Source organism: Lotus japonicus, chromosome 4 (genome assembly GCF_012489685.1).
Source record: "Lotus japonicus ecotype B-129 chromosome 4, LjGifu_v1.2".
Taxonomy (NCBI): Eukaryota; Viridiplantae; Streptophyta; class Magnoliopsida; order Fabales; family Fabaceae; genus Lotus; species Lotus japonicus.
This window is the reverse complement of record NC_080044.1, coordinates 68776308-68792690: the sequence shown is the minus strand read 5'-3', so window position 1 is coordinate 68792690 and position 16383 is coordinate 68776308. Positions and strand designations below refer to the sequence as shown.

Genomic DNA, 16383 nt, shown 5'->3' with positions numbered 1-16383 from the left:
CAGAAAGTCTTGCGGCGCTTCAACATGCAAGACTGTAACCCAATCTCAACCCCACTTCCTGTTAATTACAAATTATCCTCAAGTATGATTCCTAGCAGTGAAGCAGAGAGGATGGAGATGTCTCGAGTACCGTATGCATCAGCGGTGGGAAGCCTTATGTATGCTATGTGACGAACGAACTGTCGCGGGTGCGTGCCAAAGTATTCTGCTTTGAATGCAGTACAAGGTGTTGAACACCAGGATCGATCTCACAAGGACTCAGTGAAGTATTAATTGATAATAGAGTAAAACAAAAAAAACTTAAAAGGGGGTTGATTGATTGGATTGAAAAGTAACAAAGCAATAACTAAATAGACTAGACAGAAGAGAGAAAGCGTTAGTCATCGGATTATAACATTCCAGTGCAACAAACCTTCATTGGTTACAAAAGATTAATTCTTCCTTATTGTTTCCCTAATTCGTGAGAACTAATTAACTAAGCGAAAATTAATTCACAGTTTCCTAAACTAAGCGATTAAGAAACAGTTACGAACTAACATGAACTAAGCGAACATGCATCAACTCTTATTTCTAAAACTACGGAATTAAGCAAACCCTATATCAGAAATAGAGATGAAGAGAATTAATAAAGAAGAAATTTGCATTAAGAACAGAACCTCAAGTTTGCAAACACAAGAATATTAAAAATCCTAAGACTAACTATGGAGTTTAGCAACTCATACTAGAAAAGATGGAGAGAGATATTAGGAGAAGGTGGAGGAGGTGATGGTGAGATGTGGTGAGGTGGTGTGTCTAACAAAAGCCTAAACTCACTTATTTATACTAATAAATAAACTTGTTCATCAAGTAACAATCTTTGTTATCTAAATCTTTTCTAAATCTTCACAAAATCGGGCCCAAATAAAGGAGTAAGCTGCTGAACAATCAGGCATTCGCGGGTCCCACAAGAAGTCTGAATCTTCAATTGAGGTAAACATGAGAGTTGTAGCTCTTTAAGTCAGCTTCGCGGGCCTTCAATTGGATCCTGATTCGGAGTTCTGTAGCCCAAGATATGATCATTTTAGTGCAGACTGTTCCAGATTCGCAGGATTAGCGACAGCAACTTTGCAAGGAAATTATGACCAAGTTAGAGGCTGATTCTCAAATTGTGCTGAACATGAAAGTTGTAGAGCTTCGAGTTAGCTTTCGAACGACATATTATTCGCCCAATTTGGATATTTGTAGCTCCAGGTTCAACCTGTTCTAGAAAAACAGTCACAGAAACTAAAAGTGTAGAATTAAGCACTTTTCCATGAATAATCCAAATAAGCACTAATGGTCAAAACATGGCTAAGTCATAACAATTAAGCACAAAATTGTATATAATGAAGCTTAGAAAGACACATGTAAAGTGCATCAATTATGCGCTTATCACTATGATATGTACTAGGCCAGATATTGCTCAAGCAATTGGGACGGTCAGTCGGTTTATGGCAGATCCAGGCAAAGAGCACTGGAATGCGGTGAAGAGGATTCTGAGATACATCAAAGGAACCTCAGGTGCTGCGTTATGTTTTGGGGGATCAGAATTCACTATCAGAGGCTATGTTGATTCAGACTTTGCAGGTGATATTGATAAAAGAAAATCTACTACAGGCTATGTGTTCACACTTGCAGGAGGAGCAGTAAGCTGGGTATCCAAATTGCAGATTGTTGTAGCTTTGTCTACTACAGAAGCAGAATACATGGCAGCTACTCAAGCATGCAAGGAAGCTATTTGGATTCAAAGGTTGTTGGAAGAGCTCGGGCACAAGCAACAGAAGATTATTTTGTATTGTGATAGTCAGAGCGCCTTGCACATTGCAAGGAATCCAGCCTTTCATTCCAGGACAAAACACATAGGAGTTCAATACCATTTTGTCATAGAGGTAGTAAAAGAAGGAAGTGTGGATATGCAGAAAATTCACACCAAAGACAACCTAGCAGATGTAATGACGAAGCCGATCAACTCTGATAAGTTTGCATGGTGTAGGTCCTCCTATGGCCTATTAAAAACGTGAGTAGCATGGAACTGGCAAGGTAGAGAAAATTTTGCAAGATCACAAAAGTGACTTTAAGTGGGAGAATGTCGGCAACTATGCAGAATGTTGCTGGTTGTAGTGATCAAATTGATCACTCAACTTCTTCATGATATATTAAAGAATAGAATGTAAAGCCACTTTTGTTTACTTAACAATGAAAAAGTCTGCAAACTAGTGGCCAATTACTTGGTAAATTAGAACAAGTAATTGACTAGGAAGTGGTCAATTACTTGGTAAATTAGAACAAGTAATTGACTAGGAAATGAAGAGATAAGAAGCAAAGCTGGAAATGAAGAGATAAAGCAATGCAGAGGCAGTGAAGATTTGCTATAAATAGAGAATGTTGCCATTGTTCAATTCATTCAATTCAGCAAGAAGAATTGATTAGCTAGAGAGAAAAAATAGAGAGAAATATAGGTTCTCTTGTGAGGTTCTCCTAGTGAGTGTTCTCTCCTTGTATTAGAGACAGGTGTTGTAACTTCTTCCACTTAGTGAAAAACTTTTCTACCGGTGCCCGTGGTTTTTCCCTTATTTGTTGAGGGTTTTCCACGTAAATATTGTGTGTCAATTTCCTACTCTCTCATCTCTTATTTTAGTTGCGTAATATTTATCTCGCTACTCTGGTACCTAACAGTTTGATGTCTGATCTTTCAGAGATCAGTTTGATAGAAGGTTCTCCTGACCGTTGGACCTGGTTGGCAAGCGATGATGGTGTTTACTCAGTAAATTCAGCCTATCTTTTTATGCAGGGAACATCTTCTTTGGTGCAGGATCAAGTATTTTCTGATGTGTGGAGGTCCTTGGCTCCTTCAAAGGTTAAGGCCTTCGCTTGGCGGGTTCTGCTGGATCGTATTGCTAGTAAGGAGAATCTTTTTAAGAGGAAGGTCTTTGTAGAACAGGAGCAAGCATTATGTAGTTTCTGCAATGCTCATTTGGAATCATGTTCGCATTTGTTTTTTTCATGTTCTGTTTCCATGCACTTTTGGCAACTTGGTGCTAGCTTGCTTGGAGTGGATTCAGGCACTGTGACCTCTCCTAGGGAACATTTATCTCAGTTCAAGGTGGGCTGGAACAACACTCATAGGCGTGTTTCATTGACATGGCAATGATTTGGTCACTTTGGATGGGGAGAAATTCACTCATATTCAGAGGTAAACAATTTAATTATGAAGAGGCTTTTGATCATGTTAAACGACAGTCCTGGTCTTGGTCTTGGTTAAAAGCATATCAAGGAGTTTAGCTATTCTTTTTATGAGTGGCTTTCCAATCCACTCTCTTGCATACAAGGACTTTGGTTTTCCTTTTTTTTCGAAATCTGTGATGAATTCATAGGTTTCCCGTATCTATTGTTAATTACTAGCTTAGTTTAACAATTAAGAAACATAATAGCACGACTACAAAACAAATACTAACTAAGGGATTAATTTCTATGTACCGACGGTGCTATCTTTTTCCCAAAATATTTGAAAAAACTATTTAATTTACATATTCAATTATTATTGCATATTTGTAATCTATTAATGATAATTTACAACCAAATTTCATAAAAAAAATTAAAATCAAAATCCATAATAATATAATTATAACAATAAAAATTAACATCATTATGTATGTGGCAACACGTTAAATTTAATTTTAAATTTAAAAGGAGATGCACGAGAATCATACTAGTAACAAAATACAATCATATAAATTGCTAGCTGTTGGCTTATCAAAAAAAAAAATATAAATTGCTAGCCTTCTTCACCGATAGGGCTGCTCCATCAAGAGGACTTTAGCACCTTCCCAATAAAGTTTCCGGTCAAATCTTCTCATATCAATAAAAGGAAAGAGTGGTTTGCTACAAAATCTATACCTGTTGGTAAACACATTGATCCCCCAAACAGTGAATCGGTTGCTATTGTAGCTGCAGTAAACACCTTCTTCATCTAGCTCCATAGCTCCATTCTTAGTACATAATCATTTAGCATATCATCATGTAGACGTAAAAGATCCCTTATGGCGGAGGATTCATCCACTGTTCTTGCATTGTCTTCATCTTCCTCCTCTCCATTTACTCTCAAATCCTCCTAAAACATTTTATGTGTAAGAGTAACTCAAATGCTTAAAACATAATAAAATGAAATTATACTTGCAGTGTATTGACGACAAGATAATGCAACACACAACAGGTGGACATGGCTAAAATTTTATGTTTAACTGTCCTTATTTCCATTCTTACTTGAATAAGAAATTATGTTTTTTTTTATAAGCAAATAAATAAGAAATTATGTAAAGTCAGACATGCGGAAACTTAAAACTTGATTGTGTTGTGTTGTATTGATTCTCAAACCTCACAAATTGCTGAATATTCAAGTAACAAATACTATGCCAATGAAGGACCTGGTCCATTATATAATACACATCTTAAGTGAAAAGAATTGTAACTCCCCCTTATGAAATTGTTAATCACAAAATAAAAAACAATCAGATATTGAAATTGCAAACCTTCACCAACGGGTCTGCTCCATCAAGAGGATTGAGCACCTGCCCAATAAAGAGGAATGTTCCGGTCAAATCTTCTCGTATCAAGAAGAGGAAAGGGTGATTTGCTACAAAATCTATGCCAGCTGGTCTAAAATAAGTGCCTAACAGTGAACCGGCCGCTGCTGTAGCTTTAGTGCATTGTGCATCTACCTCAATGGAAACTTTGTGAAACATGCTTTCAACGGATACACCTCCTTCGGAAGGAGAGTCCCCCATTTTTGTAAAATCTGCATCCAATTGAGAGAAAGGCGAAACTACTCCAAGCTCTTTCAGCAAATTAGAAGCTTCAAGTGTATAAGAAATCTTGAATTTTGGAATCTTGAATGTATGTACTCGCACTTTTCGGCGAGGAAGCTTGCCTTTCAAGAAACCAGATTCTGAAGCCAACTTTTCAATTAAAGCTGGGAGTCCATCTTTTGCATCTGGAAGGAAAATGCACATAGAGAACCGACGCTTTTCATCCCTACCTTGTTTGTAAGAAAGCCGGAGGACTTTAAAACTATCAAAAGTTCTAATATACTGCGTCTTCTTCCCATTGCTTATGAAGGGAACCTTGATTGAGGTACCATTAAGGAGGTAAAACTTATTATTACATGAAGCATCAAACTTGTGTTTCCACTCACCCTTGAAGGAGAGTGCATTTGCACACACAAGCCTGGTTAACTTGTCTGCTGCCTTGGGAGGAAAAAGGTCTGTGATAAGACCCTTAGTCTCTTTTTCAACCCATGAATTCACCTCCTGGCACACTTGATCTCCCTTCAAATCCACACCAAAATCATAATTAATACTCCCTCCGTCCCTAATTATAAGCTAAAGTTGTAAAAATCACACTTATTAAGAAAGCCTTAATTGATGCATTGGTTTTCAAAAAAAATGTACAACTTTCTATGTTTACCCCTATTTATGATAACACTTTTTCATCATTGTACTACTAATGGTGGTGCTCCACTACCAATAAATGCAAGGGTGAATATGGAAAGAAATATTAACTTTTGCAAGGTTAGCTTATATTTAGTGACACAAAAAAAGTCTCAATGTTAGCTTATAATTAGGGACGGAGGGAGTATTTTTTTTCATAGAAGGATATATTGGCCAATTAAAAAACAAGTTAAGAAGTTCCTTAAAATTAAGGGTATAATACCTTGGTCTGAAAATCAACTGAGGACAGAGACGTCTTGTAATGAGTGGCCAGAAGTTGTTTAAAAGAATTGGAAAGGGAAACCGATTTATCAACCCACATTCCATTAACAAAAGTGAGGGGATGTGAAGAAGGAGCAGCAGCGGAGATGAGTTGAGAGAAGAAAGTGTTGAGATGGTCGATGGAGTCAAATCGGAGGAAGGAAAGAAGCTCGTCGAGTGTGCTGCCTGCTGAACCAGCGGCCAGGAGGCTAAGAACAGCATGGAGGGACAAAGGTGAAAACATGAGGTTCTTGTCTTGATACTCTTGTTTAGAGAATAAATGCTTTGTGATGGTGAGGGCAACATCTGTTTGGCACCTCATTGATTCTCTGAGGTCCATTTACTTCAATTCAATTCAATGGTTCAAAAATCTAAACAATAAGCAATTAGTCAGTAATAAGAAAAGATCATATACCTTATAATATTGAACTAATAAACTGATGAAATAATTAGGGAAATAACGAAAAGAAAAGCAATCAAACTTCAAAAAGTGAAAAGAAAAAAGGGCATTTAACAACAAACAATCAAACTCATAAACAAAGAAAAACGACATTGCATGCAGTGATTGATTGAACATAGAAAAGAGCAGAACCAAACTCAGAAAAACAGAACGGCAGCAGCTATGGTAAAGATGAGGAGCGAAAAACAAACTTCTAAAATAATAGACGGATATGTATATGTAGTTCTCACTTCAGTGGACCATGGCCCAACCCTTGCTGTATTAATTCTATTGCTTTTTAAATATTTGATTTGATTTGATTTTGACAAAAAAATAAATTGATTTGATTCTTCCCCTACATTTTCGAGGACATGGAGAAACTCTGATTTGTGATATTCTAATGTAAAAAATGATGGTCTATCAAATTAATCAAGTTTGATACAAAATATGAACCTGTCAAGTTCGATAGAAAATATGAACTTAATGTTTGAGTTTATCCTTATTAAATTGACCTGTACAATTTTCTTCTTTAAGAAAGGTTCAAGTATTGATAATGGAAAAAATGAATCAGCATTCAGCACTGAGAAGTATTCATCATCAACTATATTGGTTTCTCAACTTAATGCTTGTTCCCAACGTTTAGTTGGCTCTATTGCTAGACTAGCATCTTACACAATCAACATGTAATTACAATAAATGAGCCAAATTGTTATAAAAACCACTTATTAATACAAGAAGAAGTCTACAACAATGTAATATTTATGTAAGTGCATCATTATAAATAGTAATAATGCATACGATATTTGTTCTATCACAGGTTTTAACCCACTAATAATATTCACTATACAAATCACATGTTTTAACCCGCTAATTTATTCTATTTATGATTGATAGATACTCCCTGCGTTTCAATATAACTGCCCACTTAAAGAAGATGCACACATATTAAGAAATGCAATTAATATGGTTAACTTTTTGAAACATATCACTTATTTCTCTATTTTACCCTTTAAAATATACTTTTATCTCTCCTCATTTATTTTTCTCATAGGGGTATTATACGTAAAAACATCAATTAATGCTCCATTGAAATTCTAAGTGGACAGTTATTGTGAAACAAACTTTTTCTCTCTATGTGAACAGTTATTATGAAACAGAGAAAGTATATCTATTGGTACTTTATTTGTTACAGTTAATTGTTCGTTATCCCCATCCCATCACAACACATGACAGCATGAAACAATTTCATGGAGCTACTAATCCTTTCTTGACCTTTTTCTCTTTGGTGGAACCTCAAGCTTATCATCATCGTCATCATCATCATCACCTTCAATCCTTCATATTCCTCCTCTGAAATCTCTAAATGACCCTTAGCCTCCTGCTCAGCATTTTTATGTATTATGTTATCAAGTCCTCCTGAAACAAAGAGTAGCTCAAATGCTTAAAACATATATAACAAACATAGGTTATAATGACGATATCAACAATGCAACAACACAACAGATGTAGATGACTAAAATTTTATGTGTTGTCTTTATTTTGATTATCGCTTAAAGAATGAATTATACTATTATTGAGTTATGTAACAAAACTGAAACTAATTTCCATTGAATCAAGAAATGAAGAAGAAGAATACAGAAGGATAATGCTTCAGTAGTTTACAGAATAGAAGATACTAGGTTATATAACAAGATAACCTTCTAACAGAAAACACAACTAACTAACTTCTAATTAAAGACAAGGACTCTAACTAATACTAATTACAAACTAGTCCTTGATCTATTACATATCTATTAGCCCCCCTCAAACTGGGAGGTGAATGTCTTTCATGCCCAGTTTGGAAATACAAGTCTTGAAAGGTGCAGGAGTCAAAGATTTTGTGAATACATCAGCAGTTTGTAGAGTAGTAGAAATAGGCAAGAGATGAACTAATCCTTGTTGAAGCTTTTCTCTGACTATATGACAGTCAAGTTCAATATGTTTGGTCCTCTCATGATAGCTGGGATTGTGTGCAATGTGCATAGCACTTTGATTATCACAGAACATGGAAGTAGGAGCTAGCTGTGGCTGATTCAGATCTTGAAGAAGGTAGTGTAGCCATTGAATTTCACACACTGTTGTTGCCATGGCCCTGTACTTAGATTCACAAGAAGATCTGGATGCAGTGCTTTGTTTCTTAGACCTCCAAGAAATCAGAGAATCACCTAAGAATAAGCAATAGCCAGTAATAGATTTCCTAGTATCAATACAACCTGCCCAATCAGAATCACTGAAGGCAGTTAGAGTTGTAGAAGATGAAGCAGGATAGAACAAGCCTGATCCAGGAGATCCTTTGAGATACTTGAGAACCCTGTGAGCTGCTTGTTCATGAATGTCAGTAGGAGCAGAAAGAAACTGACTGAGCTGATTCACTGCAAACGTGATGTCAGGTCTTGTAGTATTAAGATATAAGAGTCTGCCCACTAGTCTTCTATAAGACCCTATATCAGTAAGAGGAGTGCCAATGTTTGTTCCTAGTTTCTGTGAGTTGTCCATGGGAGTAGAAACAGGTTTGGAAGCCAAATGTCCTGAATCTGAAATCAGTTGAAGAGCATACTTTCTCTGATTGAGAACAATGCCTGATGTGGACCGTGCAATTTCAAGACCTAAAAAATACTTGGCCTCACCCAAGTCTTTGATCCTGAACTGATCATGAAGTGAAGATTTGACAAGTTGAATCTCATGCATATCATTTCCAGCCAGAAGAACATCATCAACATATAGAAGCAAAGCAGTAAAAGAACCTGAGGATGCTTTAATATAGAGGGTGTGATCAGCATTACTTTGCTTGTACCCTAGTTTCTTGAGAGAAGCACTAAGTGTGTTGAACCATTGTCTGCTGGCCTGCTTTAAGCCATACAAGGATTTCTGAAGAAGACAGACTTGGTTAGCTTTGTTACAAACTAGTCCTTGAGGAATTGTCATATAGATCTGCTCATCAAGGGATGCATGTAGGAATGCATTGTCTACATCTAATTGGTGGAGATGCCATTGCTGAGAAGCACACAAAGCTAAAATCACCCTTAAAGTTGTCATTTTTGCAACAGGGGAAAATGTGTCTTGGAAGTCCACTCCTTCAACTTGAGTGTAACCCTTTACCACCAAACGAGCCTTATACCTCTCAATGGACCCATCTTGCTTGTATTTGACCTTATACACCCATTTGCAGCCAATAGGTTTAGAGTCAGGAGGTTTATCCACCAAAATCCAAGTTTGATTTCTCTCCAAGGCTTCAATCTCTTGATCCATAGCCTTTCTCCAGCACTCATGTTTCACTGCCTCCAAAAATCTTGTTGGTTCCAAGCTTGAGCTAATGTTCATTACAAAAGATTGATACTTGGGATTAAGATGATCATAAGACAATACTTTGGATAAAGGATAAGTGATACCTGTGCTTGAAGAAGTAATTGGCACACTATCAGAAGACAAGAGAGTACAATGATAATCTTGAAGGTAAGATGGTGGTTTCCTTATTCTTTGTGATGTTCGTGGAGCAATAACCTGATTTTGGTTATTAACTGGTGGTTCCTGAGCTTGTACAGTAGCTGGAACAGGTATGTCATCATCAAAGATAGGAGGAAGGATAGTAGGTAAAGCTTGTGTTGGAGTTAAGTCACTATCAAGAGGTTTGAAGGGGTAAATGTGTTCATGGAAAGTCACATTTCTAGAAATGGAAATGACTCTACTTTTGAGGTCATAGGTAACAAAACCTTTAGTGCCAGGTTTAAAACCAAGGAAAATGCACTTAGTAGCCCGAGGATCAAATTTCTTCCTGTGACTGGTAAGTGTTGAGACAAAACACAAGGAACGTGGAAACAACAACGAGTGGCCCAAATATGGGAGGTCTCCACACAACAAATGGATCTAGGATAGGCTCTGATACCATAACAAAACTGAAACTAATTTCCATTGAATCAAGAAATGAAGAAGAAGAATACAGAAGGATAATGCTTCAGTAGTTTACAGAATAGAAGATACTAGGTTATATAACAAGATAACCTTCTAACAGAAAACACAACTAACTAACTTCTAATTAAAGACAAGGACTCTAACTAATACTAATTACAAACTAGTCCTTGATCTATTACATATCTATTATTATGAGAAACTTTAAACTTGATAGTTTTCTATTTGTTGAGGGGTATTGATTTTTGCACACACTAATTTTAATACACTATATGTTTTTTAAATTTTTTAATTCCAACAATACCCTTAAATTAAAAAAGTTACACATAAAAAAATAGCTTCTGGAACTTGTACTTCCCCATCTAAAGCTTTAAAGTTTTTTGGAATCAAATAAAAAATAGTCTCATATTGCAAAAATTGTTCAAATCATGTCTCAATAAAAATTAATTGAGTGATATAATATGTATTAAAATAAATACTCAATACAAAAAGATTTATAGGGTGAAAGTGTAATCTCATTACTAAATTTTTGAATAGCAACTAATTTTCTTGGGCCTAATTTTTTCTTTTCATGATTTGGAGCCTTAGACTATAGCCTTATTGGTCGCCTTTACACGGCCATGATGCTATGTGAATAATTTCATCCATATAATCTGAGTCTCGAAGAAATTAGTTGTATGACTACTGATGATGAGAAATCAAAATTTTCACACAACAAAATCATAAATTTTCAAAGTGATCCATATACCATTTACCAAAAAAAAAATTACAAGGTGCAATTTTTGAATGTACTCCTCATTTTTATATATTGTAATTTGTAATATGTCTCATGCTCAAATTAGTGGCCTATGTTTGGTGTTACCCTGAAAATTGTGAGCCCCATAAGCAGAGAGGATTCTGTGTCCACTCATTACTCAATAGTGAGCTTCATAATCATACCGCAAAACTATACTGATTAGTTCTGGCTCTGCCATGGCGTCCCTTCTCAGAGCTCCTTCCTTTACATCTCCTCTGCACCAAAAGGTAATTTTTGAATCCATGATTTCAGCTATCTCATGTTACTTGCATGATGTATCTGTACCCATCTGGGGTTTTGCGTCAAGTTGGCGAATTGATGGTCTTAAAAACATCACAAAGGGATTTTAATCCGGGTTTGCAGTATAGGTAGACTTGGGTGTTGGATGTTTTTTCTTTTGACTTTTTGTTCCTAACCAGGAAATTTGTCTTGGGTTGTCTGTTATTTCTTCAGCTGCTTAATTTTTTGCAACTCATACATGTTTTAGTATTACAAGGTGCAAATTGCATGATTTTTAACTCATTAGCTACTTATGTTGTTGGGTTGTTTTAATCTAATACCCTGGCTTACTAGGAATTTAGAAGTACTTATGTTTTTAGGAATTTTAGTACTTTGTTTGTTGTTTTTCGCGGTAACCGTACTTGATTGTTTGCTAAGGAAAAAGAAGACAATTTTGTTTTCTTTTGTACTTGCCTACCAGATTGGGAAAAAACAAGTCTGGATGAATGATCTTGAAGCATTTTGAACTGAATGCTAGCAATATTAGTTCAAGTTGTACTTTCAGCAATTTCTGAGCAGTGAGCCTTGTACATTGACATATTACTATGCTTTGTCATTTCTAATGCCCAATCTTAATTCTCCTGTTTACCAACCCTTTTGTTGCAGTTGAATTATGTCAGCTTTTCACCCCTAACCATGAACCTGCAGTCCAAATTTTATCATGCTAGTGTTAAAAATGGGAGATGCTATGTTCCAAGCATGTCAATAAAAGCTCAGGTGGCTGTTGAGGGGGATGTACTTGACAAAGAATCAGAGCCTATTAATGAAGGAAGTGGTGTGTAATTGGTTATAGTTCATTTTCTGCTTTGTTTTTGTGTAGGAGCTTATCTTTAAATTTTTTACTAATTTTATTTTCTGGTATTTTTCAGATTATGGAGTTGTTAGTATTCACCATGTTGGAATTCTATGTGAAAACCTGGAAAGATCACTTGACTTCTATCAAAACGTTTTAGGTATTCCAGCTTTTCAAACCAATATTTGCTGTGCACACTATTTGACAAGAAAGTGTATGAACGATCGAATGAATAGCTAAAAGTTCAATGAAATTTAGGCCTCGAGATAAATGAAGCAAGGCCACATGATAAGCTTCCATACAGAGGTGCTTGGTTGTGGGTAGGCTCCGAGATGATTCATCTGATGGAGCTTCCAAATCCTGACCCTTTAACCGGACGACCTCAACATGGGGGTCGAGATCGTCATACATGTATCGCGATCCGGGATGTTTCCAAGCTGAAAGCGATCCTTGATAAAGCTGGTATTCCTTCTTTCATTCTTTATATAACAAGTGTTCTGACGTTTCACTATGATTTGCTGCCAAATGAGATGCTCTATGTTGTGCTATTTTCTGTGCTTTTCTACCTTGTAGGTCTAGCCTACACTCTTATATTCTGTTTTCTCTTCTACATTTTAGGTATTTCCTACACACTTAGCCGTTCTGGAAGACCAGCAATTTTTACACGCGATCCTGATGCAAATGCTCTGGAGTTTACACAAATAGATGACTGATGAATTTGGATATTACTTGCTAGCTCACCCTTTGGTGTCAATAAGTCATCAGAAGGTAGAAATGAATGCACAGCAGCACATATGATTGCATATATGTTAAGGCTGAACAGATTGCAACTAGTAGCAAAGTAGCTTTGCTATGCAGTGGGCACTAGAAGCAGCATAGTACTGGCTCATCTAAGTTTTCTATGTTCAAACTTAGAATATGCTATTGGCTTATAGTAAATCTGTAATGATAAATGGATCATGAATAATGAGAAATAGCATTGAAATTGACAAGATTATGGAAAGTTATACTTTTACTTGATGGAAACATGGAAGATCAGCAAGAATATATTTTTCAAAAGTTAACAGCATGTTCATCAGATTAGTGCAGGTTTATACCTGAAGGATTGGACAAATATTCTGGCTTGGCATGTATGTACTACTAAATCCTATCTTTTCACTAGTATTGGCCATATCAGAAAGTCTTTCGAGCAGTGGAAGAAGTTCAGTATCAAGTTCTGGTCTAGGTGCAGTGCATTTATTAGGTTATTGTTGGTGGAGAACCAAAAGCTAGTGTCCGTTATGCTGAATAAAAGTGTGTTTCAATTTAACCCTAACAATAATTAAGGTCATCAGGCCACTCAAATTGTTGCAGCTGCCATATAAACACTTGTCATATACATATTTTAAAGAACAGTTAGAGGATTAATTGATTGCATTTGCTATCTTCCATGCATTCTACACAAAGAAGAGGAAGAGGTATGAGGACGATGGAAGAAGAGATTAGAGGTTAAACAAATTAGGACTAAAGTTTGAATCTTTCTTGATTATTCTTTTTGTGGGTTGTGACCAAAATTAGAGCTTCAGGGCCGGCCCAAGGGTAATGTCACCCAAGCCACCGCTTTAGGCCTCTAATTTTTTTTTTATCAAGTAAAAAATGCCTCAATTTTTTTACCAAGTAAGAAAGGCCTCAAATATGTTTTTTACTAAATTAAAAAGACATAACTTTAAACTTTGCTTTATGCCTCATTTAGTGTTGGACCGGCCCGACTTATATGTGTGTGGTTATGGTTGAATAGGTTGAGGAGTGGGGGAAGGGAGTTTTGTTGTTCTTTAGTCTGCAGATGTACCTGTGTCCTCGCTAAAAATGTCTTTCCCGAAATTCAAATTTGTGCTCTCGTCCTGATAGGGTCCAACTTGTTTACGACTAGACTAGCCTCGTGTTGGTAGAGGAAAGAGTTTAAGTGGAGGAGAAAATCTTAATTTTTTTTAAGGCTAAATAAGTTTTTGGTCCCACTTAAATTTTAAAAAATTGATTTTATCTTCAATTGACACGTCCATCTTCCACGTCATCTTTTACGTGATGTAGGCATGTCATGTAAGCGCCTGCCGATTAGTCACGACCCATGTTCCATAATTAATTAATTTTTTTTCAAAATAAACAACATCAAATAAAATAAAATCAAAGTGATCCAACGGTGATGTTTCAGACAAATTGAAATGATTACTATATAAGATAAAATTATCGGTTTTAAAAAAAAGTTTAAGTGTAGAAAGTATTCCATGAAATCGGCTACAGGGTCTTGAAGCACTAATTTAAGAATGGTGTTATATAGTACGAAACATTCCAGGCAAGAAAATGATATACAACCAATCATAATTGGTTTTCATAGAAATCAGGCTAGTAATTAGTGAAATAGAATAGTTCAAAAGAAATTAATGAAATAGTCAATCACATTTTCCTCCTATATATATTCTTGTTTTTCCGTTGATGTAGATTTTTGTAATCTTCAGCATTTCCCCTAATCTTTTTTTGAAATCCCTAATTTAATGTAGTGACTATTTCTTTTTCTTTTTTAAACTATGTATTGACTATTTCTTTTTTTTTTGAACTCTGACTATTTCGTTGTTGCGTTATTTTATGTATTTAGTTGTTACTCGTCCATTCAAATCCAAGTTTTTAGGAATTAAAATCTGAGATTGTGCGGTGAAGACGTGTTCTCATAACAAACTGTTTTATCCTATAAAACCCAGAGGAACATCCACTTCATCTTCCCATATCTCCACATACATTTTCTTCCTATATTCTTGTTTTTCCATTGATGTATATTTTAATTGTGTCGTACATACATGTTCCACCATATATTTTGCAGCTACCACATTCTTCGTCGTCCCCATCCCATCTACCCTCAAATCCTTTCGCTAAAACAATATTCACGTTTGGTGAAATATTTGATAGACGTATGGTGCGAATTTCACTGATTTTAAGTGAGACCATACGTCCATCAAACATTTCAGCGAGAGGTGCTTTTGACCAATCGGTTTTAAACGTGAATATTGTTTTAGCGAAAGGATTTGAGTGTAGATGGGATGGGGACAACAAAGAATGTGGTAGCTGCAAAATATATGGTGGAACATGTATGTACGACACAATTAAAAATGCTTTTATGTGTGACAAAGACCCAGCTGAACAATCCGGTATGTATTTTGCCTCTTCTGATTTTGCATTATTATTAGTTTACTATGCAGATGAAAAATCAGTTTACTAAAAAGCAATCCACCATTGAATAAAGGTATGCAAGTAATATATGTTATTGGAGATTGATATAAAAAAACTTTATGTAGATCATTGAATATTGCTTCATTTCATTGCTTCTTGTTAGTATGTAATTATGGATGTGAGACAAAATCGTACTAAAAATGATCACATTAAAAAACAGTACCAAAAATCCCCTCCCCTTACCCTAATTAATTTTCAAATTCCATTTATCTGCAAATTTAGATGTTGGATGGGATTGAACCACACAATTGTTCAATTGTTACTTTATCCATAACTTCAGCAGAAAAAAATTCCTTGCAAACATAGATGTGACATTTAAGAGTAGAGGACAACTAACAGGAATAGTGTTCAAAATAATAGGACCAAGTAAAAAGCATAACAAATGGATAGCAGAAAGTCTTCAACTGCAAATCATTATTGCTAAGCATTAGATTTTAGTATAAATAGACAAATCGAATTTTCTTATTATATTATCATTTATAACTTTAAATTATTCAATATTTATAATATGTTGGAATGTTAATTTGCTAATGTATATATGTGTGATATGATATTTATAATATGTTGGAATGTTAATTTGCTAATGTATATATGTGTGATATGATATTTAAAAATATATACATCAAATATTTATTAATTCATAATTATATTTGCTAATAAAGGTTTAATAGGTGCAGCAATTATATCATTGATATATCTTATATATCTTTGCTATAAAGCCAAGCGTATTACCGGTCCAGAAGATTTTGAGCTTCTATATAATTGATTAAAAAAATTATTTATAATTGTAATCGTATAAATATTTATTTATTAAAAAATAAAAATACATTAATATTAGGCACGAGAAATAATTTCAACTTTAAATTATTATTTATTTAATGCCTACCTAATGATATGTCTCATGTATGCCTCGTTGAGTCTATCGTGATGCACTTTGGAGTTATCTAATGCTATGGAAGGTAGATGAATTTAGAGAGATTAAAGGACATATGTGATGCCTTCTATGGATAGTTACATGTGTTCATGTGATGCGGCTGCTTATGAGAACATTTTTACGGATACAATTCATTGGGTTAATACGAATAGTAGGGTGAGGGCATGAGGAGCA

At 35.3% G+C, this 16383-nt stretch overlaps 2 protein-coding genes across 3 annotated transcripts; one reads left to right on the top strand and one right to left on the bottom strand.

Moving 5' to 3' along the window:
- The first annotated feature begins 3070 nt into the window (after positions 1-3070).
- Positions 3071-13020, top strand: LOC130716050 (glyoxylase I 4). 2 transcript variants are annotated; one of them, XM_057566225.1, is made up of 6 exons: positions 3071-3211; positions 11039-11172; positions 11831-11999; positions 12094-12177; positions 12276-12479; positions 12636-13020. In XM_057566225.1, the coding sequence occupies exons 2-6, from the start codon at positions 11122-11124 to the stop codon at positions 12728-12730; spliced, it is 603 nt and encodes a 200-aa protein (XP_057422208.1). In that variant the 5' UTR covers positions 3071-3211; positions 11039-11121; the 3' UTR covers positions 12731-13020. The 2 variants fall into 2 exon arrangements, with proteins under 2 accessions (XP_057422208.1, XP_057422209.1); XM_057566226.1 differs by lacking the exons at positions 3071-3211; positions 11039-11172 and adding an exon at positions 11182-11742.
- On the bottom strand, positions 4294-6105 carry LOC130713239 (serpin-ZX-like). Its single transcript, XM_057563024.1, has 2 exons — positions 5728-6105; positions 4294-5396 (listed from the first exon to the last, which is right to left on the bottom strand). The coding sequence occupies exons 1-2, from the start codon at positions 6103-6105 to the stop codon at positions 4527-4529; spliced, it is 1248 nt and encodes a 415-aa protein (XP_057419007.1). The 3' UTR covers positions 4294-4526.
- Positions 13021-16383: the final 3363 nt, after the last annotated feature.